At 39.2% G+C, this 26119-nt stretch overlaps 1 protein-coding gene across 1 annotated transcript in view; it reads right to left on the reverse strand.

Annotated features, from left to right (window-relative positions):
• STARD9 (StAR related lipid transfer domain containing 9) overlaps positions 1-24249 on the reverse strand; it is a 101679-nt gene extending 77430 nt beyond the window's left edge. Inside the window, exons 1-3 of the mRNA XM_017808635.1 lie at positions 24167-24249; positions 10474-10543; positions 8447-8563 (exon numbers count right to left, since the gene is read on the reverse strand). Coding sequence (XP_017664124.1) covers positions 8447-8563; positions 10474-10543; positions 24167-24213 — 234 coding nt within the window. The 5' untranslated portion in view covers positions 24214-24249. The remainder of the gene's footprint in view (positions 1-8446; positions 8564-10473; positions 10544-24166) is intronic.
• Between the last annotated feature and the right edge of the window lie 1870 nt (positions 24250-26119).

Here is a 26119-nt window from a genome sequence, read left to right on the forward strand (position 1 = left end):
ATTCAATGCTAGCACAGTCCTGCCCAACAAAATCTTTCATAAGCAAGCTGCCTGTTAAAACCAAATAAAACCCCAATGTCAGAAAATAAAATCTCCAAACCTGGCCCAGTCTCCTACCAAAAGTCTATCAGCATCCTTCCATTCAATGACTATAGAACTCAGAGACCTACACGATCTTAGAGACTTAGTTGAAGTTCAGACTAATTTTTCAGTCAATTCAGCTCCCAAAAGAGTAGCCTAACTGAAGTTATTCATACAGCATGCCTAAGATTGGAGAAAACTCACTCCAGGTTAAAAAATAATCTTGGATCAATCTGCTACTTTGGAAGTACCATGGATATGACCTTCCATTCTGTTACCAGCCATGCCATGGAAATACTTGCCAATGAACAAGGGAACACCAGGAATCAGAATGGGAACGATTTCAGGAATGGAAAGAGATGTACAGCGACTGAAAGGACTTTATGATACGGACTTTACAGTTTTTATGTGTTTATAAATACATACATTGTATGTTCCCCCAGGATTTGTATTTCCCAGGCATGCCCACTTCCCTGCTTCCCTTTCTGATGGGCTGAAGAAACTGCAGAGAGGAGACCATTCACCCTTTCCTTCCCTGGTTCCTCCCACGTTCCTCCCCCTTCGCCTGTGTCCCTACCCCGATTTGTTCCCCTGATTGTCTGTCTCATGCTGCACCCCATGTTCTAGCCCTTTCCCTTCCTGAAATCATAAAACCACCACACACCTCAATAAAGCATTCCATTTGCACCTCTACCTTGACTCTGGACCCGTCTGTGCTGTGTCACGGCCCCATCCCCCTTTGGGCCGTGGCACCCATTTGCAAAACAGAAAGAATACAGAATAGTCCTTAGATTAGATTAAAAGAAGGAAAAAATATCACTACTTTATGAGTATGGAGGAAAAACTGTGGTGTGATTACATAGAGGAATTTAAACTGTGAACATCCATCTGCAAGTAAGAAAGATCAACATCTGCATACAGCTTATCTATATAATAGATTTTTTTTCTTAAATACATCTGTATCTTACATTTTGATCTCAGTTAATTTGAAAAGAAAAACAAATCATCCATCCAAATAAGCATATTCTGTCAGGATACTTCAGAAAGTTTGCAGGTCACCATAACAAGTTTTTGTTTTTAATTGTAAAATACACAAAAATCACAAGGTTTGTAGAAGTAGAACATTTGTAGAAGGTTCACTGCAACATGCACAATACTTGACAACCCAAAGAACTTGTTACCTTTTTTTTCTTTTAAGTTGTTGAATGCACTTACATATCCTTTCAATATTATTTAGTGAATTATACTGACTGCCTTTTGTAACAAATGTGCTCTGTGTATCTAGTTAAGCAACAGTCAGTGCCTATCAGGGAAACAGAATCAGCGTGCATGAGTGCTAGCAGACTGAACAGTCAGAAAACATTTAGCTTCATTGTTTGCGAAACAGTTTATTGCTTTCCACCAGCTTGTTACCAATACTCAGATTAATCCTTTCTCGTGTACTCCTGTTTAGGCTTCATATTTGAAAAGTATCTGCATTAGATTACAGTTGCCTATGAATGTCTCCAAATATACAATTATTTCTATTAATTAACTCAATGCCTCAGTTACTGAAAACTATTTTTGTCTCCCCAAATCAAAATGTTTTTAATATCATGCATAGTAAATTGAAAATCAACTTGATTTTTTTTTTTGTCTTCCAATAAAGCCTGCTTTGAAGTTTACAATTATTCACAATAATTCCCAGAGAAGCTTTCTGTAAAGGAATCTTGGACTAGTCAGAAAAAACGACCTTATTCGATCATGAACTGAACACAGCAGCTGCATTGCTGGCAGAAGATATATAGAATGCACTCATGATGGTTTCCCTGCCTCCAACACAATCCATTATATACTGATCCAGTTATTGCACAAAAAGCCTTTTTCTTATAGCACGCTCTCCTTTTCACTTCTGTCTCACTCTGTATTGGAGAAAAAAAACTCTTGTGGATGGAATGCTTTCTGCTTTTCAAATATTTCGTGCGAAAATGCCATTTACGCCCACAGCCACTGCCGCCTTTCTCCCATCTTTTACCCCAAGACAAAGGGGGGGAGGAGAGAGAAAAAACAAAACTGAAGAATTTTTCAAGATATGTAAATTAGAGCTTTATTGTTTTAAACATTTTTACAATTAGGTGCATATGCCAGACACCAGGTTTTGATTTTTGTCTTGATAATTTACAAGACTATTAAAAAGGTGAATCCCACAGGGAATGCACAGAGGCATGAAAATGTCACAAACTCAGAGAGGAAAGGTCTCTCAGGTAAAGTTCTTTAGAAGCATGACTATGTTTGCACTTTTTAAAAAAAGAGGAATGAGTACAGTGACTTAGTTTGATGAAGGGTTGGAAAATGTGTTGCAATGTTTTCCTTCCAAACAATGCTGTTGTGTAACTTGTGTAAACTTTTTCAGTTAACATGCAAAACAAATAAACAAAACCATTGAAAAACAAAACAAGAAAATCTATTGCTATATTGGAAATCTTGCATATTAAAACTAACATCTTTCTCTATTTGCTTTTCAGTTACACTTGATAATCAGGTAAGAAAATCATCTGCCTGTCTGCCCTTTTCCTCAGCTACTTTTATTAGCTGGAAGCAGTATAAAACCCAACTGTGCTAGGAAGTCAGATGTGATGGAAAGCACTTAGGATACTTTTTAAACAAATAAGAAATGAAAAAAGCTGTTTACAGGGCTCATGTGTGTTCACTTGCATGAGCCACCAGTAAATCCCGTTTCTGCCTTCAGAGCACAGAATAATTTTCCAAACGAGTATATTTATAAACAAAGACAGAAACAATTAGATAATGTGTTTGAAGAGAAAGGAGTTCCTTCTAGACACATATACAGAATGGACAGACAGGCAAAGAGAGCCTGTGTCACTTATTATATAAAGTTAAGATATAAACAACCCTTAATTGAGCACACTGTCTTGCTTTTGAACAGGCTTGTAAAACCCTCAATGGTCCAAATGCTTAAGGGAAGTGCACCAAAAAAAAATAATAATAATAAAAAAAAATCACTGTTATTCTTCTGCTTACCAGAAGCCAGTGCTGAAGAATGGAAGTGGGGCTGGAAGGTAAGAAGGTCAAGAAATTAGGAGCAGTTACTGGCATTTGCAATAAGACTTGCTTTCATACCCTTACTGGTTTCTCACTGTAAAACCATCCTGATTTATTAAGATAACAGTTTTCTCATGTGACACATCACGGTGCAACTTCCACATACAGGGAAATCCACATGAAATACTGAACACAAAACTTTTTTTTTATTTGATAGGCAGATACTTCTCATCAAAAAGACAATGTAAGCGTTCAGAGAAAAAGGTTCAAAAGTATATCATCACTCAGCTGTTTACAACTACCTCTGTGCACTCCCATATTTCTTAGATTTACAAAGACAGTTATCTTTTTGTTTGGTCATGGCTTTTATGGTCAAGGGCCTTTATGAATGCATTGTAGGAGGGCCAATGAGGGTCACAGTATTACTGAAAATGGTCATATTCAGAGAGATGCTGAAGGAATATTCACATTTGCATAAACTTAATATACGTCAAAGGAAAATAAAATAGTTATCAAGCCCAGAAGTGTGACTTTCCTAGATCAAAATGAATACTATTTATTTAATTCTTTAGAAAGCCTGAGGTAAAAATTTTAAAGTCTAAATTGTGTTTTCTCTTATAAACATTATCATCTCCATTTAACTGATGCACTGGGGTACAAAAAGCTAAGCTTGAGATGTAGAAAAAAATGTTTCAAGAAAAACCAGTTGGAGATTTGGTTCCCATTGAAATCAGTGCAGGTTGGGAACTTCAACACTATTCTGGATTTCTCTGTCTCTACCATTCAAAGCCTATTAGTCATGGAATGTATTGCTCTTATCAAAAGGAACAGATTGCTACACATCAGCTATCTATGGCAACTGCTGTGCGTAAATACCTGCTTGTACATCCTGTGGGTCAGTCTGCCCACCGCAGTTACCGCGTGTGCACAATAACCGGATGGGAAGGATGGCTGGAGGGAAGCTGAGGACTGAAGCTATAGCAACCAGCTACAAGAATACTTAATGCTTGCATTTGTTCCTGTAGCCCTAAGAATATTCTTGCGCAAAATACCCTTAATAATTTGTTTAACTGTGGTTGCATTAGATCAAGCTGAAACATTTTTTTGTCAGTTGGATTTAAATGAGCATTTGCATAAGTTTTGCAACTGTTTTAAACATTCTCTTTTGCTTGGTGGAGCTAAACCAGAGCCAGGGAAAGATCCATTAAGAGCTATTTTAGGTTTTACAAAGGAAACTCAAAAGATTGAAACAGACTGTTCTACACCAGACAAAAACTTATTTAAGTTTAACTTTACATGTTTTTTCCTGAGACAACTATAAATGTCTCACGACACCTACATGTTAACTTCCACATTCAACCAGCAGAATAAATCAGCAAGACTGAATTTTCCTGTAAAAATAGAAATAACAACCCTAAATATGATTATAATAACATTATCACAAAGTGTTTTTACTGCAAATTGGAAATACATCCTGAACCTCTAGTAAAGGATAGTCCCATAGTTATATAACGGCCAAAGAGTGTCAGATTTCCAATATTGTCTTTGAAAAACAATCCAGAATTACACACAGCTTCCTGAAGACATCTGTGGAGAAAAGGGGGGGGGGGAGAAGGAAGCAACAATTGCTTTTACATAAAATGCTCCCCTTTACTAAAGAAGGTTTTGTATCATATCAAATTCACCTCCCCCCAAAAAAGCCTTGGATTTTTAGAATTCAGGGAGACATGAGGAAACTATTTCATTGTTTGCAAGTGGTAAATCCCAGGTGCAGACAACCAGAATTTTCCCTCTGTGAGGCTGAACTAATTCTGCAGCAAGCTGGCACACAGAAAATCAACAGTTTGTCTCAAAAATGCAGGAAAAGGAACATCACCTGCAGTATTACACTTTCTTGTGGTTTGGGGGTGTTCTTTTTGAGGGGTGGGGGTTTTTTGTTTGGGGTTTTTGGTGCATGGGGTTTTTTTTTTCTTTTGTTTCTTTTGGTTGGTTGGTTTTGGTTTTCTCTTTTGAATTTGGCTTTTTGCAGGATGGGGGTTAGTTATTTTGAGCTTTTTAGGAGCGTAACTGTACCTTGACAGTGATGGTTTGGAAAACCATTTACTCTTTTATAACCATCAAAAATGCATGTAACAAATTGCAGAGTTAAGATCAGAAAACCATGTATGACCTTTTTCTCTTAAATGTCTATAATATTTTAGAATTTCCTTTTATTTCTAATTTCATACTTTGCCCATCCAATGTTCTGCTTCTGTCCTTAATCAATATTTATTTACTACCTGTTCTTTCTCTGGTCCTATACAATTTTTTGATACTCAGCTTCTTTCTCTCTGCCATGTAACTCTGGTGCCTGGCTCATATCTCCCTACTTTGAAGGATTTAGCAGATCTGTTCCCTTTCTTTCTTCCTGCAGTAGCTGGTAGGTCCAGCTGATTTAGCCATTTACTCTTCTCTTATGGTATTTCTTGATTTCTCTATTCTGTTTATGCATCAACAAATCCACTTAGGGAAAAAAGAATTGTCTAATTTTTTTTAAAAGGAAAAAGGTAGACTCTCCTTTGGAAAGAATTGCACACTTGTGAAAGCAGATGAAAACCTCAGCTCAGTATCAACACAGAGTATTCAACTGCCCAGTGAGAAAACAAAAGCAACAGGCCCAAGGATCTCAAACTGGCCACCTAAAAAACAGAGGTCACATTGTAAAATTTGGCTTATTTGGAAAATGAACACGATGCTTGCACAGCTGACCTATTTCAAAAATCTTATATTTTCTAAAGAACTTATGCAACTTCTAAAGGAAAACTAAGAATTCAGTTCACTTATACTTGACTTCTAAAAAACACAAAAGGTGGGCTAAATGTATTCTCATTTTGGAAAATACATGGAAAGTACAGGTGGCAGAGAAAGCAGTGTCTTCATAAACAGAACAATAAATCCAAACATTTGAAAGTACTTACACATGTGTGACCCAAGTCCATTACAAGTACCTTTGAAGTATATGATTAAAATATATAGGGAATAAAATGTACTGTGTGTAGTCATCTCTGAAATACAGGAGACAGGAACCTGAAGCATACAATGTTAACATCTGGAAGGAACTATAAGAAGTATTCAGAGAAGTAGATTTCTATCTTTAAAATCCTAATTTTACTTAAACACTACCATTTCCAGCCCCACTATTGTTACAGTGTCACAGAATCCTTAACAACTGAAGAAACTGTTAGGACTTCATTTTTATACAATTTACTAAAAGACAGCATTCTACAAAAGTGAACCTAAAGACAGATACTTTTATCTACTTTTCATCCTCAACCAATATACCAATCACATACAATAGCAGTTGGCAGGACATCTTCAAGGGAAAAGTAATCCAAGGTCAGCTCATGAAAGAAAGCTTTTACTGGATGACAGTGGTACTGAACCTCCTTTGGCTATTGATAACATTGTTGTTGAAGTTTTTAGGGAAGCTTAGAAGCTTCAAGCTCATCACTGAATTAATGATTCAAAACATGGAATTAGCACAGTAAACTCTGTTCATACAGTGTAAGAGGGCAGAGAAATGCACAAAAGCATGGTAAGACTGCAGTATCCCAGCAGCCTCTTCTCAAGAGCATATAAAGTATGTTTTACTGGTTCTTCAATCACAAAGACTGTAGAAGACTGCAAAAAGCCCAAGATATTAGCTCATGACTCCAGGCCTTTCAAAGCATCAGTCCATCTTTTAACTTCTCTTAACTCATGAAAAATGTCTGTCTAAGCTCCAACAGTTACATGGAGCAGCCCTGGCTGTCCTTTCAGTTGGCACCAGGCATAAGTAAGGAAACTACTTCCCACTTCTTAATTTTCTATGACCCAGGAGTTCATATTTCCCCCTCAGTGTCTTTATTGGATAAAAATGGATTGCATGATAAAACGAGGCTCTCCACAGCATCTGAAATATCTATTCAATCCCAGCAATGAAGCTGCAGTGTTTATATTGCACTTTACGTTCTTTTTCAGTCACAGTTGTATTTAACAACAACAAGAACAAAAATTTATGGTTTGTAGTCAATATTTATACTTTCCATTTGGCAGTTCTGATAAATTTTCATACCGAGTAAAGATAAAACTGACTTGGCAGACTGTATTTATCAGCGTTTCATACTAAACTGTTTCAGCTAGAAAGCCAACTGTATTTTCAATATTTTTAAGAAGCTTCTAAGCGTATTATGAGAGAAACTCACAAAGAACACAAAATCAAAATAAACAAGTAAGACAATATAAAGGGGTTGGGGGGGAGCACCAGCAGTTCAAAATTTAAAGATTTGTTATTTGTAATCCCTAAAATGGAAGTTTATCTAGTGCTGAGTACTTTAGAAAGACAATTTTCTTTTCTAAACGCTAAATACACTTCCCAAGTTCCCAAAATATCTTCCACACTACTGTACTGAAAAGGAAATGAAGCACAGTCAAGAATTTAATCTATAGTTCTGGTAATTGCCAAATTTGACATTTTTTTCACATGTTGACTCCCAGAAGTAAAACAATCCTGTGCTCATGACTATCAGAAACATAAATTTTACAGAACTAACTCAGTCTTAAATGATCATTTCTGCGAAAAGCAACACAGTTATACAGGTCAAAATTTCAGGAACAGTTGTACTGACAACTGATGAAAATGAAACTATACAATTCTGAAAACAAAACAGCACTAAAACCTGATTTTAATGCTGAAATATGTGATCAAATGCATGCAAAATGAAAGATTTGGATAGCTTTGCTGTATAGTGTATTTATTTATAGATTTAATAAATTCCTTGTTTATTAACAAAGAGTTGTAATCTCATTGTATTTTAATACCAAATCCTTCAATCTTCTTTTCAAACAATCAAACACTGGATCTTCTCGCTAGGATAAATCTCCACTAACTATAAAATTTCTGATGCTTTGTCAAGGAAAAGAGCTCTGAACAATATATTATAAGTAAAATTTACAACCATTAAAGATGTGATTACTTCACTGTTGATCCTCTCAAAACAATCACCTCAACACTCTTGCTTTCCTTCAGAGCTTTTTCCCCCAGGCCCTGATTCCCATCCCTGAAAAAATTCTCATTTCTAAGCTAGAGTCCTCAGATCATCACCATTAATGATCACTACTAAATTTAACGTATCTAATGAAAGTGTGTATTAGTTGACAAACAAGGGTATTGCATTCCTACTGCACCTACTTAAGGAGTAGAACGTGAAATTTCATGTATCCTACACCTCAATCTCTTCTTGTAGATGTGATTATAAAGGACAAAGTGGGATGGGAACCCAGTGTGAGAAACAGCATCACTCACCATTTCCTGAGATGCATACTTTGGATCTTCAGGATCAACTGACCAGTAGCAGTAATCAAAGCTGAAGGCCACAGTTTTTTCTCTTGAGTCCCAACTGCTATCAAGCCTACTGTCAACCTGACAACAAAAGGAGAAAGACAGAAAGACCAATTCACCCTGAACATGCTGATCAAAAAGCAAGCATATTTCAAATTAACAGGAAGCTAATCTAGGATCTATATTGTGGAAAAGGAATGGCAAATAGTTTAACATCTTCATTCAACTTTCTTTGATGCTTAGAGTGAGCAGAGACATCCATGACAGACCTGCTGAAGCATTTTTACTGCAGCTAAGGTTCTCCAAGATGTATCAATAAACATAATTTAGCTAGTCCTCAAATTCTACGTATTGCCAAGAGAGCTTTAACCCTTTGGGGATTTCTTTGTCATTCTGTTTCAATGAGAACTGCATCGCAGAAATGAGGCACCAGCTGAGAAGAGAAAAAGAATTTTCTCACTGCATAGTTGGAAATGCAGGTGTCTTCCCCCAGTTCCCCTTTGCTTTGTCATGGTAGCAAGCTAATACTTTTGCCACTGGGACTGCACAGTCCAAACCTAATCTTTATGGGTTAGTAACAGTGACGCCTTTCTAGCACAATAGTCAGAAATTATGTCTGAAATAAAGGGAATCACATAAGTCTTTCTGTATAATCTTGGCCAAGTGATCTGTAATAAAACGGATAAGCTTACGAAAAAGGAACTATACATTGTTGATCTACTCACCAATGAGTCAAAACATTACACGAAATTAACACCATTCACATCTAACATATAAATGTTACTGCTGCTAAGGTTTCCCCTGTATGCCAGGGCAGGCCACAGCTCCTCTTTAAACAAATAAACCACAGAAAGCTCTAGGTCTAACAAGGCCTATCTGGAGTCAGTCAGGCAGCTGCAGGACCAGGGCCACAACCTGCCAGGGTGGGCTCACCCAGGGGGACAGGCAGCCTCCCAGGCCCCAGACCTCACAGCCCTGTGGTGGAGACCAAAGCCTTCCCCAACTAAGCACCAGAAGAGACAGCATCACTCCCAGAGGATATGTGTCTCTTCAAGAGCTCTATCACATGTATAAGGAACTGGGGGAAAATATTTCAGAAAGTAGTGAGTCTTAGGCTCTGCAAATACAGCCTTTGAAAAGAGAAGATACAGAAAATAAACAACACTTTACATCCACAAGATCTCTCATACCCCAATATTTTTCCCTCATTTCTTTAATAAGAAACACTTGTAATCAATACAACAATAATTATAATGGAAAAAGGTAAATAGTTCAAATTTTTTCATTCAATTTCTGCCAAGGTTTCTCTTTTAAACCTAGTGTATTATTTCTCTGGAATCAGCAATCTGGAATAAGTGGGTTGCTTGCAGATATAAAGAAAGAAGGAGACAACATACAAAAGTCATCCATCTTCTGGGATCCCCACAGTAATCTCACAGTTCATTTATTTGAGTTTCAAGCAGAAACATTTTTGACAGCACAGAATTGCTTTGCTCCTGTTCTATTAATTTACTGAAGGACTGTGGCAGTTTTAAGTAGTTCAAGAGTCTAAAGCAGACGCCTAGTTCCCAAGCACGCTGGCTCCAGAACTCTCACAAATGATGATGGCTGCATTCAGTTTATTCTTACAGCTCTTGGTCTTTTACCAGGGCCTGAAGTGTAGCTGAAGACATTTTGTTTCATTTCATGCAAATCATTTGCACTCTGAGTGCAAATATGAGAGGAGGAGAGACATAGGGAAAGAAATTTTCCAGATGTTAGTCAGATAAGCACAAAATCATAAACAATTTACTAACAGCTTTGAATGATGTACATCAACCTCAAAACCAAAACAATCCTCCCACATACTTCTGCTGCAATTCTTCCAGAGCTCTGCCAGCTTAAAATTCTCCCTTAATATTTCTATTAGAATCATGCAATAGCCAAGCAAACATAGAAAAGCATCAGGATATCAGGATCCTTATATGAGAAAGAGAAGACAAGCAGCATACCTTTACATTTCTGACTTTTGCCACTTTGTCATCAATTTCTACAATCACTCTTCCTCCTTCTGCAGTCTCTCTGGAAACAGAACACATTAAAAAAAAACCATTTAAAATATGAAGGAACAAAAAGATGCATGTCAGTTTTCTAAACTCCAGGAATAACATTCACAAGGAAGTAGAGTGGAGCACTGGTAGACTGGCTGTGCTTTGGGGAGTATGGATCCACATCATACACTTGTGAGCCACAAGAATTGTCAGGTCACACTGATTTTTACCACTTAATCCAGAGTGTTTGTTGTAGTCCTCAAAAAGTACTCTTTAGAAAAAAAAAACAAACAACGAACCCAAAAAACTATCTTGAAATGTAAATGGACAGGATTGTTCCTCAAGTGCAAAGGACCATGCACTCATAAATACTAAAATTCCCACTGAAAGCAGCTATGACTGGCTACTACAGACAATTTCCACATCCAAAATGAGTCATATTAGAAAAAAAATGAAAAAAGGACATGGCCAAAGGGAAGAAACACAAATAACAACTCCCTCCCCAGAAAAACCCAAAACAAAACCAAACAAAAAAACCCAAGCAAGCAAGCAAACAAGCAACCAACCAAACCAACAGCAAACACCATCTTATTTCTGGGCTGAAAGCATAATATTTGAGGACGTTCTTAATCTCTCTCAATAATTATCATGGATTTTTTTATACATAGTAGGATAGAAATGAGGAAGAAGAGGTCAGTGCCCTATTTCTCTGACTTCAGTACTGAGAAGCTAAGAACAAGAGAAAGATCCTTTATATTTCTTCTATATTTTGCTGCATGCTTGGATACTGACAAATCTTGTAAGCTGCAGCTTTCTGGTAAAGTTTTTTTTGGATGAAGCTTAATGGTTTTCTAAAGCTGTAAGAAATTGACTTAGAAATAAAAATGATTTTGTTCTTAATGCAGTTTAGCCACATTTTGTTTAAAATTAAGCTGAAGGTGCACTGTTATCTGGACCAACAGGTGTTCCTTTCCTTTTACTTTGCACCCAGGGGGGCCACGTGGTGCTCAGGACAGGGGCTAACAAACACTGTTCTGTTCTTGTCCCAGGGTGCTGGGTTATACATCTGTCTTTGGGGGTTAAAACCACTTTTCTCTGTATCATTGTACAGAGCAACTGTTGCTCTGTATTTTCTTAGTAAATTATAAGTCTGACTTGTAATATCTTGAATTGGGTTCATTTCTCCTGCCAGTTTACTTTTAAACCAGCACAGATGTATATACATCCCCCTGATAATCAGCTGGATCGGTATCATCAGGTCAGTTAGAAACTAGATAAGCTAAAACAAGACTTAAAAAATTCAAACCCAGTTGACATCCACTCATTCATGGCCCTAGATCTTCCTGTTAACAAATTTCCTTACATGTGTGCAGAAACATTTAGTCCCTCACTGATTAAAATCTGCTTTCACTGAAAGCTTTAACTTTCAGGTGGCACAAAGCACAATATGCCCTGACTGGAGTCCCTCCTCTCCGGTTCTCAGTTTTTACCCCATGCTTTCTGTACCAAAACAACATTCAAAACAATGCCTTAGGACACTTAAGATTTCCATAAAGAAAATCACTGTAGCGTTTGAGCTTTTCAAGCATAAAGAAGTTTTAAAGACATTTCTGAGCATAGAAACGTATTTTGCAGACAGAAATAATGCTTCACCTTGAAGTCTCTGTACTTCACATTACTGATTTTGAGGTACCTGCCTTGAGACAGGATGAACTTGGTACTTCCTGTAACACATACGTGGCACTTGACATAGAAAATACAAGGACAGCTCCCAGAGATTTTAGTTAAGCTGAGAGTGTTCAGCTGTTCAACATATCCATCACCATTGCCCCAAGTCAGACCAGAAGAGAAAGGGAAACACATTATGTACAGCTAGATACCAAATGTTGCATTACATATAATTGAGTACTGAACAGAGACCTCATAAGGCTCCCTAAAGAACAAATGAACAAGGACAAGTGCCTACCTACTGTATCTAAGGTAGAAATGTGCAAATGATGCATTTAACAGGTACATGTGTAACTTTGTAGGTGTTTTGACCAGCAAATGCTTTCCAACATAATTTAGTTTAGGGACTTTCATATCCATGTACAAACCTCTGCCAGGTGAGCTAATAGAAAAAACTGACAGCTGCTCTGTACAGCAGGCCTGATTTAAGAGGAAATGGGACAGTTTGTCACAATAATCTGAGAACAGCAGAAGACAGAAAAAACCAGAGAGAGCCTTCAGTTACACATAGTCTTTCCTTCACCATCCTAGTATGATCTCAGCCCTATCTTGCTTCCCAATCCTATGAGCATCCTTAATTTTCAGTCCTACTGTTAATCCTCCAGTCTCATCATCTCACATAGTTCATTGAGTTCATATCCTTCTCCTCCTATGCACACACATCATCTCTTATGGGTAATTGCTGTTCTCTCTGATATCTTGTCCATGGGCCCACGTTCACTTCTAGTGCCTTCAACTGCTCTACAGGTTTTGTGTCCCCTCTTCTAGTGCATTATAGCTGATTGTAAGCTGATCTCTCTGCTCCAAAGGTACCAAATCCTACTCTTTTGTCAGTGTCTAACCCAAATTCACTTGTACACTTCATAATTGAATCAGTGTTTCTTCCAGGACAGCAGCTGAGGTCAGTAAACAGATTATCGAGAATAAATCAGACAGAAGACCTTGTTTCTCAAGTCCCATTCCTGGGCTTCAATTGTTATTTGGGACACTGAGCTCAATTTATTAAAGCAGTGCTCAATGAGGTTTTTTCCTTAAGGGGATGATGCAAGCACAATTGGTCAATACTAGAGAGTACAACCTCAGAGAAAGCAGATCCCTTAAACCTTTTTTCTGATATGTTATTATAAGTCTTCACTGAGCATGTTAAATAGTTTTAGTTATTTAGAACTTGGGCAAAAATGTGAAGATTCAGATGGGCAATTAAAAAAATACACATCAGATTTCAAATTTTAAATCAATTGGGAAATTCAAATAAAAGGTCACCGTAGGTTGCTCTTATATATTTTAAAACACAATTTCCCTGTAACCATATCTCCTGCAGCAGCTGAACTGTTCTGGGTGAAGCTTAAAAATAATTTTAAGAAAATCTAGCCTGAGGCAGGCATTCATGAATAGAGCATTTGTGCTCAAATGTCTGAAAACTGGAAAAGCTTTTAATAGTTTTAAATGCCAGGGTATTCTAATTGCAGATATAAAGCAACTTCAACAACAAGCAGCGTTCTCAACCCCAGCTATAATAATTATATGAAACTCACTGCCTTCAGTCCACATGTATTATACATAACCCTACGAACAAATGACTTCACACTGTAGGTTCTCACTAACTGATGTTCTCCCAGGCCACAGTCACTACTGAACATTACAGATAAAGAAGAAATTCCAAATATAAAATCCTTGAGATACAAAAATTTTCTGAATATAAAAATCTTTATACTCATATATACATATATACTCATACTAAAATAAACATAATCCCAGTAAGACACAAACAACACAAGATAAAATCGCCACACCACCTTTTACCACAGGGTTCGAGGATTCCACACTATGCAGCCATAAAGTTCTATGCAGCAATCAAGCACCTTTGTTTGAGTCTCATGAAACCAAAAAAAGCCACTAGCAAACAAGGAGAGAAATACTATCTCCCCTTGCTCTGGGTGCAGATTCACAGCACCCAGACTTTTATCGTGACTGCAGACTGTTGCTATAAGAGGCAATTACTCTTTACTGCTCCAACCTCCCACGTGTTCCTACTTTCTAGCAATCACACACTCACGCAATGACTCAGATCAGCTGTGATCAGAAAAAGAACCACACCAAAATAAATAATCAAGGTGTCACAGGACCAGCCAGCCCTTCCAGAGCACTGAGCACACCTGTCACACAGTTGCTAAGCCAAAGCAAGAGAAAGGGCAGGAACAGGGGTGCCGAGAATGGAGATCCCCCCATTCTCCTGCAGCTTACAGCCAGGGAGCATAAACAAAACAACATATGGCTGCCACCAGCTCTACAAACTATACATTTGATCTCCCATAAACACGTGTTTATATCATGCTTCATTTAGGTACAAACCAGAGAACTTTGGGAAAGAAAGCACAGTTTAATACCTAAAGGCCAGGATGCAAAGCAGACTCGCAGCTGTTCTGGATGTTCTGACCTTGACTCCCGATTGCGAACACTAAAAAGCTCTCTCAGCAAAACCTGTGTTCATCAGCACAGTCTTACACATATGTGCAACAGTTTGCATTTGAATGACAAAACAAGTCATCATCCTTAGGAGTGGGTGCTCTGCTCCACAGGTATGAAAGCTGTATTCTTTGCACCAATAAAATCAACTTCAAAGTACACTTCTCCAGTAAGATATTTGACTTCTGCTGCCCAGAAGTCACTGTGGCCCTAACATTTAGTTTCCTCATCCTCCATTTTTCCTCACTTCTTGAAAAATGCATGCTATGTTTGGGAAATACCTCTCCTAATTTGCTTTGCAAGAAAACGCTTTATCTGGACAAAGATAAAGCTGTAGAAAGACCATTTAATGGTGTACATCCCAGGAAAGACCTGGACCTTTTCAGTCACAGAAAGCTTTAAAAAAATGCAGACCCAGCAACAGAACAGTGACACAAGTACAGAATGCAGTGGCAGGGCTCTAATAGGGAGCTACATGAGAGACCTGACAGACTGCTGCAGCAGTCCAGAAAACACAGGCAGCCCAAAGGAAATCCTACACCATTTGCTGCTCCTATGACAAATCATTTCTGCAGCCAACATGTAAAGCTAATGCAACCCTAGAGGGACAAAGACACTCTGCAAGATGTAGAAGAATGAGCCAGTGGAAAAGATTCATGGGAGAATCAAGACCCCTGAGAGGGACTTTTACACAACTTGCTGGATCTCCTGACATGAGTTCACACACAGAGTACAGAAGTGCAAGGAGGTATACAGAGCTGGAGGAAGCAGTGGGTGGAAGGAAAGGGGGCAGTTGTTATTTTATACTTTCCAAAATTTGCCCCACTTCTTCTCCACCCTCTCAAATAACAGTCGGGCACTTGGAGAACAAAGGAGCTGACTTTTTAAAAGTCGCCTGTTTATTTTAGAAACACGTACAGGCAATAAAGCAAAAATACTGGAGTCACTGGCAGTAGTCATGTAACAAAACAGCTTCTACAAATACAGATCAGCAAATTACTCACCAAAGTAATCAAACATACCAAAGCCAATACATACAATGCAAGTGCAAGGAAAATCTTAAATAAATTTTTTAAGAATTAAGTTTGTGTCTACTCATACAAACTTTGAAAATAACCCTGCAATGTAATCACTGCAAATACTTGTGTTTTCCTGTCAATTCCCATCACCCAAGTTAACTCCAAACTCAATCTCAATCTGTACTGAGACAGTACCTCAAAAGCAGTACAGCAATATTATCAATCACTCCCCGCATCGAGAGATTTTTCATGCTGATCTGGGCAATCATGTAGGTTCTGGGGTTTTTTGAACAATTGATGTCAGGGTTTTGGGGTTTTTTCTACCCTTCTGTGGCTTACTCTCATGGAGAGCATCTCCACATCCTGCTTACAAACACAACCAAACCCACAAAATACAGCTACAGCAGACCTGCAGTGAGTATGGCAGACTATATGCCAGTAGTCACTGCTGTTGTCTCTTGGATTCTATCACTTGCCAGGATGTGACCAATACCTATGATAGCCTATAGGTAGGGTACACATTTACCAAACTACCTTCACTTGTACCTAGGATACTTTGTGCCTTCTAAAGGCACACCTATGCAATCACTATGCAAGCATCTTATATATAATCCTGAAGCAAATCTAACCCAAGTATTTTCTTGGTCATGAGGTCTAAAGATTTTACGGGGAAAACCTGAGTTAGATTTTTCTTTTCCTTTCCATTTACAGTATACTGTACAGTGTCTCTGCCCCTTATTTATCGGTGGCCTTGACAGAAGTATCTTTGACAAGCTGCCATCTTTGCACCTCCTGAGGGACTGGCCTTGGCCATGGGAACAAAGAAACAGACAATGCAGGGCTCATTCTAAATTTTGTTTCAGAGAACACGATCCCGTACAAAATGGGTTGAGGAGGCAGCTGTTGAGAGAAAAAAGGTGCAACGAGAAGAGCATTAAGAGTCCATGCTGCTCCATCAAAAATTGTAGGCAGGAATGCCAAAGCTTTCAGCCGTTAGAGCTTCTGCACTCTACTGACAAGTTAAGATACCTACAACAACAACTTTCCCAAACACGGCATTCCTCTGCAACATCAGCATAATATGTATCCTTATACCTGCTGCTGTAATCTGGGAAAGTTGAGGTGATATTAGTATGAAAAACCTGACTTTGGCGAATGCAGGGTTTTTTATAAAAAAAAATAAAACTATCAACAATCAAGTAAATTTACCTAAAATTTGTTTTCAGTGTTTCTCATTATTCTTATTACTCAATACCATTTTGTATCCAAAAGTCAAAACTGTTTTGCTGTGTCTTGCAAACAGGAGTGCACACCCAGTCAACAATCCTCCTACCAAATTCAGAACAGATGTTTATAAATAATTCTAAAATCTATATTGAAGCCAAGTACACAGAGTTCACCAAGACAGCATGCTGCTATACTAGACATACTGCTCAAGTAACTTTCTGAAACTACTCCCAGCTGCATGGAGCTTTCATTGGCTCTAACAATGCCTAACACAATCTGAGAGTCAAAAATCACCATTCCTTGTGATTACCATCATCCTTGCATGGTTTCCCCCTAGTCTTCTTTGAAAATTATATATAACTATAAAAATACGAATATTTGGTGCAGAGACAAACATGAGGCATTGTCAGTACTCTTTTCAGATACAGCCCTATTAAAACCATTAAAGTCTTTACTTCATCTTACCAGACTTCTGATACACATATTCATGAGCTAGGAGACAAAGCACAGGATGGCCCCCTTCGGTCACAGTAAACTCTGTAATCCTGTCCATGCCATGGCACAGTACAAGAAGAGTGTTCCTGTTTGCACCACCCCTAAACTCTTTAACTGCTGGAACGGGAGCATCAGGCATCTTCCTTGATAACTACGAGTCAGAAATACTCCTGATGATAGAATGGTGCTTTGAATCGCTGTGGAATAATGATACTTTCCTTTCATGCAGAGGCATTGAGGGGAGGAGGGAAGAGGAGAGGAAGTCTTTTAATCTATCATACCACCAGCATTTAAAGAAGCATGAAATAAGGAGGATTTAAAACAAAGCTACAGTCCAGTCAGTCCACTTTCATCCAGCCTTGATTTCCCAGCTGTATACTGAGCAATGACATAGTATAATTCAGACTTTTGCATCAACGGAATTCTGTGCAAATGCCATACTTTCCATGCAAACCAGAATTTGGATACAAGTTCTCATTCTACCTGGACAGAACTTCAATCTGCAATCATAGTTAAATAAATGACTGTGACACTGAATGCTGTGAGGCACTGTCTCATCCCTCTTGCTTTGGTACCTCTTTCATTTTATTAAAAGCAGCTACTGCAGTAAACCCTTCAATTCTACAAAACTTTTCTTTTAAATCTATGCTACAGATAGGAAGGTAGTAATAAAATTTGTGAAGTGCACTGGCTTTTAAAGTTCACATAAAGCATTGGACTAAAGAAAGGGAAACTGTGGAAACCCTGACCAAAACTTGCAAAGATTCTCTGTGCACAGTGGTGATGTCTCCCCATGTACTGCACAAAGACTAGCAGCCAACCACTGCACCATTCCCCAGGGGAGATGCAATCTCTACACATGAAGTCATGTCATCTTACACTTTGTGATCTTAGAGAACAAAACCACCCAGCAAAGACATGGCTCTGGCCAGGTTCTTTAATGCCATTGTGCCCCCTTTTTCTTTGCTGCATATACAAAAGTCTGATCCCTGCTCCAAAACACTTTATGCTCATAAAGTATTCTTAGGACTTGTGAGGAAATGTGTTCTATGAAAACATAAAATTCTAGAAGAAAATAGAAGGCTTCCAAAAGCTGGGTTTGCTTTTGGTATTTGAGGACCTTGTTGTAACTGGTTTCGCATGGGCAACAAGATAAGAGACAGCCTTTTACTCTGGGAAGCTTGAGCAGAAGTAGCATCTTCACGGAATGGGCAGTGGTGGCCACTTAGGACATGCAGAGTCCTGACCTTTTAAGAAGCTAGAATGTCTGCCCTTTACCAAAGTTAGAAAACTTGGTTCACGCAACTGCAGGAAGAATACATCTGGTAAAAGCTGCTGATGCAGTGCACTTATCAAAACACAGATGTGGCTTATGAAAACCACCTGCTAATGCCAAGTGCAGATGCTAAGAGAAAAGATCAGCCACCTCAATGGCAGTTTACATGAAACTTCAAATAATAGACTAAGTAAAAGAAATAACTCATTTGAGGGGGGTGGGGAGGTGTCAAGATAGCCTTAACAGGATACACAAATGTTAAAATACATTTGTTTGGGGGAGGGATTTTCTTTATAAAAGCAAAATTAAATTCTCAACTTTTCTTTTAAAAATCCCAGCTCTGCTGTGGAAAACCAGCTTGAAATCATGAACAATGCATAAACAATGCAGTCTGTACAGATTTTCAGGCAGCAAAAGACCCTTGAAGGCCTGAGATAGCTCTTTCACACTATTAGGTACCAATCCCAAAACCCATGGCTTTTGAGACAGAGTTCAACTACCACTACTTGAAGAAAGGGACTGTTGTGTAACAGAGTGACACAGAGGAACAAACACTCACTCAACTATCACAGCAGATGAAAGTAGATAAAAGCCTGACATTTCTCTAGGTGTGAGAGGGTGACAGCACCAAGGTCACGTGGCATATATCTATGAAAATATACAATTGAAAAGGGTAAGGAAACAAGGTCGGGAAGAAGGAAGACACTTCACTATACTGTGAAGCCTGCCTTAGTCTAAACATTGAAATAGCATGGGAAGTGCATAGCAGTCCTAAGCAAGCTAAAATGTGTTTTCTGCTCTTACCTGTTACCTGTTTTTTCCTAAATTTATATGTATATTTAAACACTACTCAAACAGCACAGAAAAGCTAACATAAGCAGAAATTGAAGTTGTAAAAAAATAAATTATATGAATACTAATGATGCCAGTATCTTCTGTCATTATACACTTGCATCAAATACATTTGAAATACAACAACCTGAAGGAGGTTGGTTCAAAAACTGCTTAAAAAGAGTAGCAGTGAGCAACTAGTGAAGAACAAAGATTTTAAAAGGAATATGCATGAAAAATTTGTTTTGGTGGGTATAAGGAGAACAACAACAATTTCCAATCTGATGTTAATTTTATTTTGATAAAGCATTTAACATCTGTTATGCATAAGATTCAAGGAATGTTTTCTACAAAATTTATTAAAAGTTATCACTCTTTTTAGGAGTAGGCCACCTTGCTCTAAGTCTTGTGGTTACACATGAACATGTAAAATAGCTAATAGCACAGTCCATAAAACAGCAACAGCAACAAATCTTCATTACAAAATAATTCTTCCTTCTGCTTACCATAATGTGATTACAATGAACAAAGGAGATGGAGCACAGTAGAGAGATTAGTTAATGAAGCTGATGCTGCAGCAGATTAATAAAGACATATCCAGCAAAAACCAACAGTGATTTACTTTGCATCATTTCCAAAATTATCTGAAAGTAATTTTATTTTTGCACAGAGATTTCCTTCTGAATAGAAATGGATTTAAAATATTCACATCATAATGCATCCATCGGTTGAGGTCCTCTCTCACCTATTCAGTGCAGCTACGCTCAGAACACTGTTCAAGTCTGGCACACCAAGCACATTTCTGGGAACTTAAAGTGACAAACTTCCCCTACAATTCCCTCTCAGACATAGGCTTACTCACCTGAGTTCTTAGGAACTCAAACTTAACTCCTTCCCCACATCCCATCCTCAAGCCTCATTAACTGCTGCATGCCAGGAAGACGATTAGAGGACTATGTCATACAGAGTAGCAGTAATGAGGAAAACAATTGCTGCAGCTCAGACTGTCATACTAAATACCTGCACAGCTGGAAGTGTGGTTCAGTTTTGAAACCTGGGACTACCCAGACATTTTCTTTGATGCTCTCATTTGCCAGAGTGGATGACAAGGTCAGGAACTCCGGAAGGGACTGGGAAATAAAGAGCTGGCCAGAAGGCTTCAAGTTACAGCTCAGAAACAAAGCAGAAAAAGGCAAAAGGCAGCTTTCGCATTACTTAATCTGTTTATCATCTCTTTCAGGTGACACGTCTGTGAGATTCATAGAGGATGGGAAAGTTCATTTGTGAGTTATCAAAGACACCAGGAAAGACTGCCAAATCAGAGCTCTTTGCCACTCTCTCCTTTTCCAGGCCACAGAGGCAGCTGAAAAGTAGAGACCATATTTTCAACAGCAGAATATGTCTTCTGTCTGGCTGGGTCCTGCACAAGTAACTCCCAAACTTCAGGGAGGGCCCAGCAAAGTACTTTAAAACCTTCATAAAGCATCACAAGGCAATTTGAATGCCCTAGTGTCAAATTTTTAACTAACACCACTATAACTTTACAATTGAACTAAACAAACTTGCTGTGAATTATTTTACTCAATCCACAATCTGTGAAGGAATGCAATGTCCTGTAGTCCCTAGTGCACACCAGAAAGAGAATCCTATAGAAATGTATGAGGCTCTTCATTGTGGTACATGGCACTCTTAAAAAATTCTTCCTTCCTATCTCTAAGACTGTTTATATAGCAGCTCTCAAACTACACTGTGATAAGGGACTGAATCCTGGGTACAAACAAATGAATTGAGACCAGTTGGATGGAGAACAGAAGATGTGGATCATGGAGGGAAAGGCATGAGGTAGCTGTGCTCCATCCTGGTCCCAACACGATACTGCGCTAGACACATGGATAGTTCCCCTGCCAGAGGGCCTCCCATGCACAAACAGCCCTCCCTCCCTCCTCTCACATAACACAGGGCTGAGATACACTATAATAGCAATCAGCAGTCACAACGAAGTACTAGAATTGTGATGAGTTACCACAACAAAGGGACAAATGTTTGAAATTAGCAGCACATAAAAACTAGTATTGGTTTCTGCTGGCCATAAATAGTAAGAGGACATGTCCAACACTGCAGGTATTTCTGTAGCATACAAATACCCAACACAGCGTTAAGAGAGCTACCCAGGAACAAGGAGAGCTGTAGACACAGATTGGAATACTTTCTCAGCCAGTCACACTATTACCAGGTCTTGAGGGTGAGGTCTGCTATCGCAGCACCCCACTACAGACTGCGGTGTTGGCATACTCCACAAAGAAGTCAAGAAAGAAAAGGCAACAACATTCCTAGTTCACATAGTTACATGCTAGCATTGAAAGTGTTTCCATCAACAGCTTCTAACTGACAGCCAAAAATAACATTACACTTTCCTTACAAAAGTCTCGCATCCAATAGACCAAACATTAAGATGTCTGGAAATAAACCATTAATGGATTCATCAGTTTCCAGATCCTATTTAATACCTGATTATTATGTATCGCTATAGTCAATTTATAGCACCCATTCAGGCTTCCATATTTCATTCTGAGGGGGAAATGTATTTAAACAGAACAAGTATCCATGTAACCACAAAGTAACAAATCTTTTTTAGTATGTAGAATAGTAAATATGTAATAAAGACTTTTAAAGCAATGTTACTCCAGTGAACATATTTGAGTGAATGTACTCCCAAGAACTACATTTTGATAAAAAAATCATTTAGTCTGTTACAGAATGACTGATAGCATTATGAAGAACAGTGGCTGCAAAGCTATTTAAAGTTTAGGCAAAGGAAAACCTTCATTTTCTGTCACTGTACTGGCTTTATAACTATTAGGGATTATTTGTGCATAGGACTCCTCTGTCAAAGAACGCATTGTGATGGGTGTCATATAGACACAGAACAAAACGACCAGTCTTTGCCTTATGCTAAATAACAAGTTGCAGATGTAATTAACATAGTTTATAAAAGATAGAAACTTTAAACAGAAAGTAGGATTTTGAGAAGTCCTGCATTAACATCTTTTAATATCTGAATATTCAGTACATTTTAAGATGCAAAATGAACGTTCATGTGCCGTTGTAATTTAAATGAAAAGAAGCAATGAGGAAATTTGCATGATAGTCTAGAAACAACCAACCTTGAGTTCTAGCCTTTGCCTGCAGCATTTTAATTTTTGGCACTCTTAAAAAGCCAAATTTAATATTTTTGGCTAGAATTGAGATTGTACATATTACAGTACTTCAATCTAGTTGAACTGAATTCTTTTCTGCAGGAAGGCTTCCTTCTTAAAACCTCTAAGAGATCCTAGGAGCTGTGGCAACATGGGTACCTGTCAGAGTCAATCGCAGAGTGTGTGTACAGTGATGGTGAGAGGTTTGTGTGATGACAGTATGGAAGCAGTATAAGAAGCTGGAAAAGAGCAGGCCTTTAACCCCACTGAGAACTTTAGTCCTTTCCATGTCTATCAAGGTTACTTTAAGCCTTCACATATTTGGTATTTGCCTCAAAGTCATTACATTTGGAAAATTTTGTTCAAGGCTAAAAAGCAAGTTGTCATGTCAGACCTTTCACAGACAATATCCAGCCACTTGCCCTTTCCATTTATAAAATATTAAAATCCATCTTGAAATGCTTTTGCTGATCTCAATTGTGGAAGCACAGTAGAAGGAACAAATGGCCTATTGCCTTTGGGGTCAAATACCACAAGACTCATCTCTGCCTCCCTCCATATCCCATTTGTCACACCATCACAAGTTGAGTGAATGGAATTACTTAACAGTCTCTCCCTGTACTACTCCCTGAGTTTCCTCTCTCATCTTCATACAAGCATTTCTGTTTCAGCGTTAGATTAGTTTCTGCCATGTGCAGGAGGCTGCCCACCTTTCTGATCCTACCCTCCTCTCTAAACTACTGAGCTTGTACCACTCTCAGACCATTCCTATCTGGAGTGCTATAGCATTTCTCTAACAGGAGTAAATTACCAGCCGCTGAAATTTGGGTTGCTTGCTTTTTCTCTTTCTTTTCCTCCCCAAATTTTCAAAGTCTGCACAGTTTTAAGTATGTGTTATATACAAACAACAGATGCTACGGCATCTTGTTGTTTGTGGGAGTTGCCTTCAAGCCGTATCATGCAGCTTTTGGGATTTCTGTTGGAGCCAAGCAAGCCGGGGAGGGAGCGGAGCTGAGCGACAATGGGAATATCCGGCTCTGCCTCCCGCTGGAAAAAACAGCAACAACAGGAGGGGAAGGGAAGATTCCCCGACACTGGATGACAATTGTCCTATTTTGGGGAGCTCAGGAAGTGGGAAGTCACCCTAACAGCTCCACTGGGTGACTTTTCCAAGAAAACTTCCCAAGCTATTTAGCGAGCCGGCGAGAGACGTCCTGCCAGTCCTCCTGCCGTACCGCCAAGCTCCCCAGCGCCTGCGGTCCCTCCCTCAGCCCCAGCTAAGCCGCCTCACGGCGGCGATCCCGTCCCGGCTGACGGGACCGGCAGCAGCGGCCGCCCCTCGCAGCCGCCCCGGTACTTCCCCTCCGCCGCGGCGGCCGCGACCTCCCCGCGCCCCCGGCTGCGCCCCGCCGCACCTTTTGCTCAGAGGCCGGACCCGCACGGCCACCTTGACGTTGGCCATGGCTCCGCTCACGCCCCGCAGTCCCGGCCACCCGCGCCCTGGCCCCTCATCCCGCCCTCCGCCCGGGATGGGGAGGAGCGGGGAGGAGTGGAGCCGCCCGTCCCGCCCCGGAGGGGAGAGCCCGGCCCAGGCAGCCCCCGCGGAGCGGGTGGAAGGGAAACTTCCGCGAGTGGAGAGGGGGCGTTTCGGGAAAAGTTTGCCCGGAGCACCCGCACGGCAGCCTCTCCAGCACCCGAACCCCGTTTTTTGCCTGAAACAGGTCTGCCCGGGAGAGCGGGACCCCCAGAGTAAGACACGTTGATTTCACACTTTATATCCCCGGGGATACCACTGCGCTCCCCCCCAAATTCTCATTTGCAGCAAAACAACGCGGCCTTTACCTCAGAGTTCAATACCGACAGTCCGATTAGACGGGTACCGCCGTGAAGGCGCTCACTAGGGACCAGCACTGTAAGCACTCCACATTAATTCGACAGGAATTTAGGCAAGACGACTATCCCTTCCATATAAGCGCTAAAGGAAAGGTCTCAAGTGCTTTAGATTTCTTTTGCTTCTCCTTTGAGAACCTCCAGTATTCGTGTGGGTCGTACTTATGGTCTAAAAGAAAATTTTCAAACTTCCAAAGAACTATAATTGAAATCAATGTCAAACTGTTGCATTGATAAAGGTTTGTGTTTAGACTAATATAAGAACCACGGAAAGACTTTTAAAACATTCTTGTTAGAATATTGTCCCTATCAGCTACTGATGTTATCGTGAAGATGCAAGAGCAAGTAGTGTTGGCATAAAGAAGATGCCAGGCTTGATAGACAATTCCTGTTTAGTTTTGACAATTCCATTTGCCAGTTCTGTTACTCAGTTTTAAATGCATTTTTTCTGGTTTTGCATTTCAAATTATGATAAACTGAGCTGTATCTGAATATCATATAGGAGTGTTTTACAGTCCTCTACTGTTTTTACATTTAAACAACTTCTGTTTGAATTGCCTTTCAACTGAACTATTTTTTTTGGACTTTAAGTATAGTTCTTTTCATGATACAATTTGCCTTAAGCTCCAGAAATGTTTCATCTAAATGAAAAAGGTACCACAACTCAGAAACCTTCCAGAGTCAGTATGGGATAGATCCTTTGGACCTGACACTTCATTCATGACTCACCCCAGAGATGCTAAAATGAATATCTACAAGCTGTGAATCACTGTATACTTCAATAGATTTATCCCTTTACATCATACTGAAGAATTAATTGGTACATCAATGGCAAATGGCAATTAGCTAAACTCTACCAACTCCACAATCAACTCTTCAGTAACAGACACAGTAAAAAAGAAAACACGCTTAACTCTTTGGGATATGGCAAAAACGTGTATTTCAAGGAATTATAATGAACAAACTAACTAAAAATGTTTTCACTGTACTCTAAAATTATTAAATTACAACAGCTTTAATTTGCCTGACCCAAATCATCACCGTAAGACAATGAGAGAGGCTAAGCCTGTGATAGAGGTACAGGACACTGATTTACACAAACACAGAAAAGACCTCTGAGATCATCGAGTCCAACCTATGACCACCTCCCATCCTGAAGAAGTCCACAAATCTGGATTCTGTTTCTTCCCACTTCACAGAATATGCAAAGCATTTTCAGTAAAAATGTCAGCTCCTCTGCAGTTGTGTGGAAGACTTTTGTTTCCACATCTGAAACAACATTGACATGGGACTTTGTACTCAAATTCTGCAACGATGTATAGCAAGTGTTCACACAAAGACCCCACTAAAGTCTGTGGAGAATCAAACACCAGTTTATATTCTCAGATTCTATCTAGTGACATTCTGCTTGACCTAATCAAAATTGTTTCTATCCTCTTAACTTTTCTCAACAGCAGCAGAAAGGAATGTCAGTTATA

The sequence above is a fragment of the Lepidothrix coronata genome, unplaced genomic scaffold, assembly GCF_001604755.1.
Source record: "Lepidothrix coronata isolate B3197 unplaced genomic scaffold, Lepidothrix_coronata-1.0 Scaffold1, whole genome shotgun sequence".
Lineage (NCBI taxonomy): Eukaryota > Metazoa > Chordata > Aves > Passeriformes > Pipridae > Lepidothrix > Lepidothrix coronata.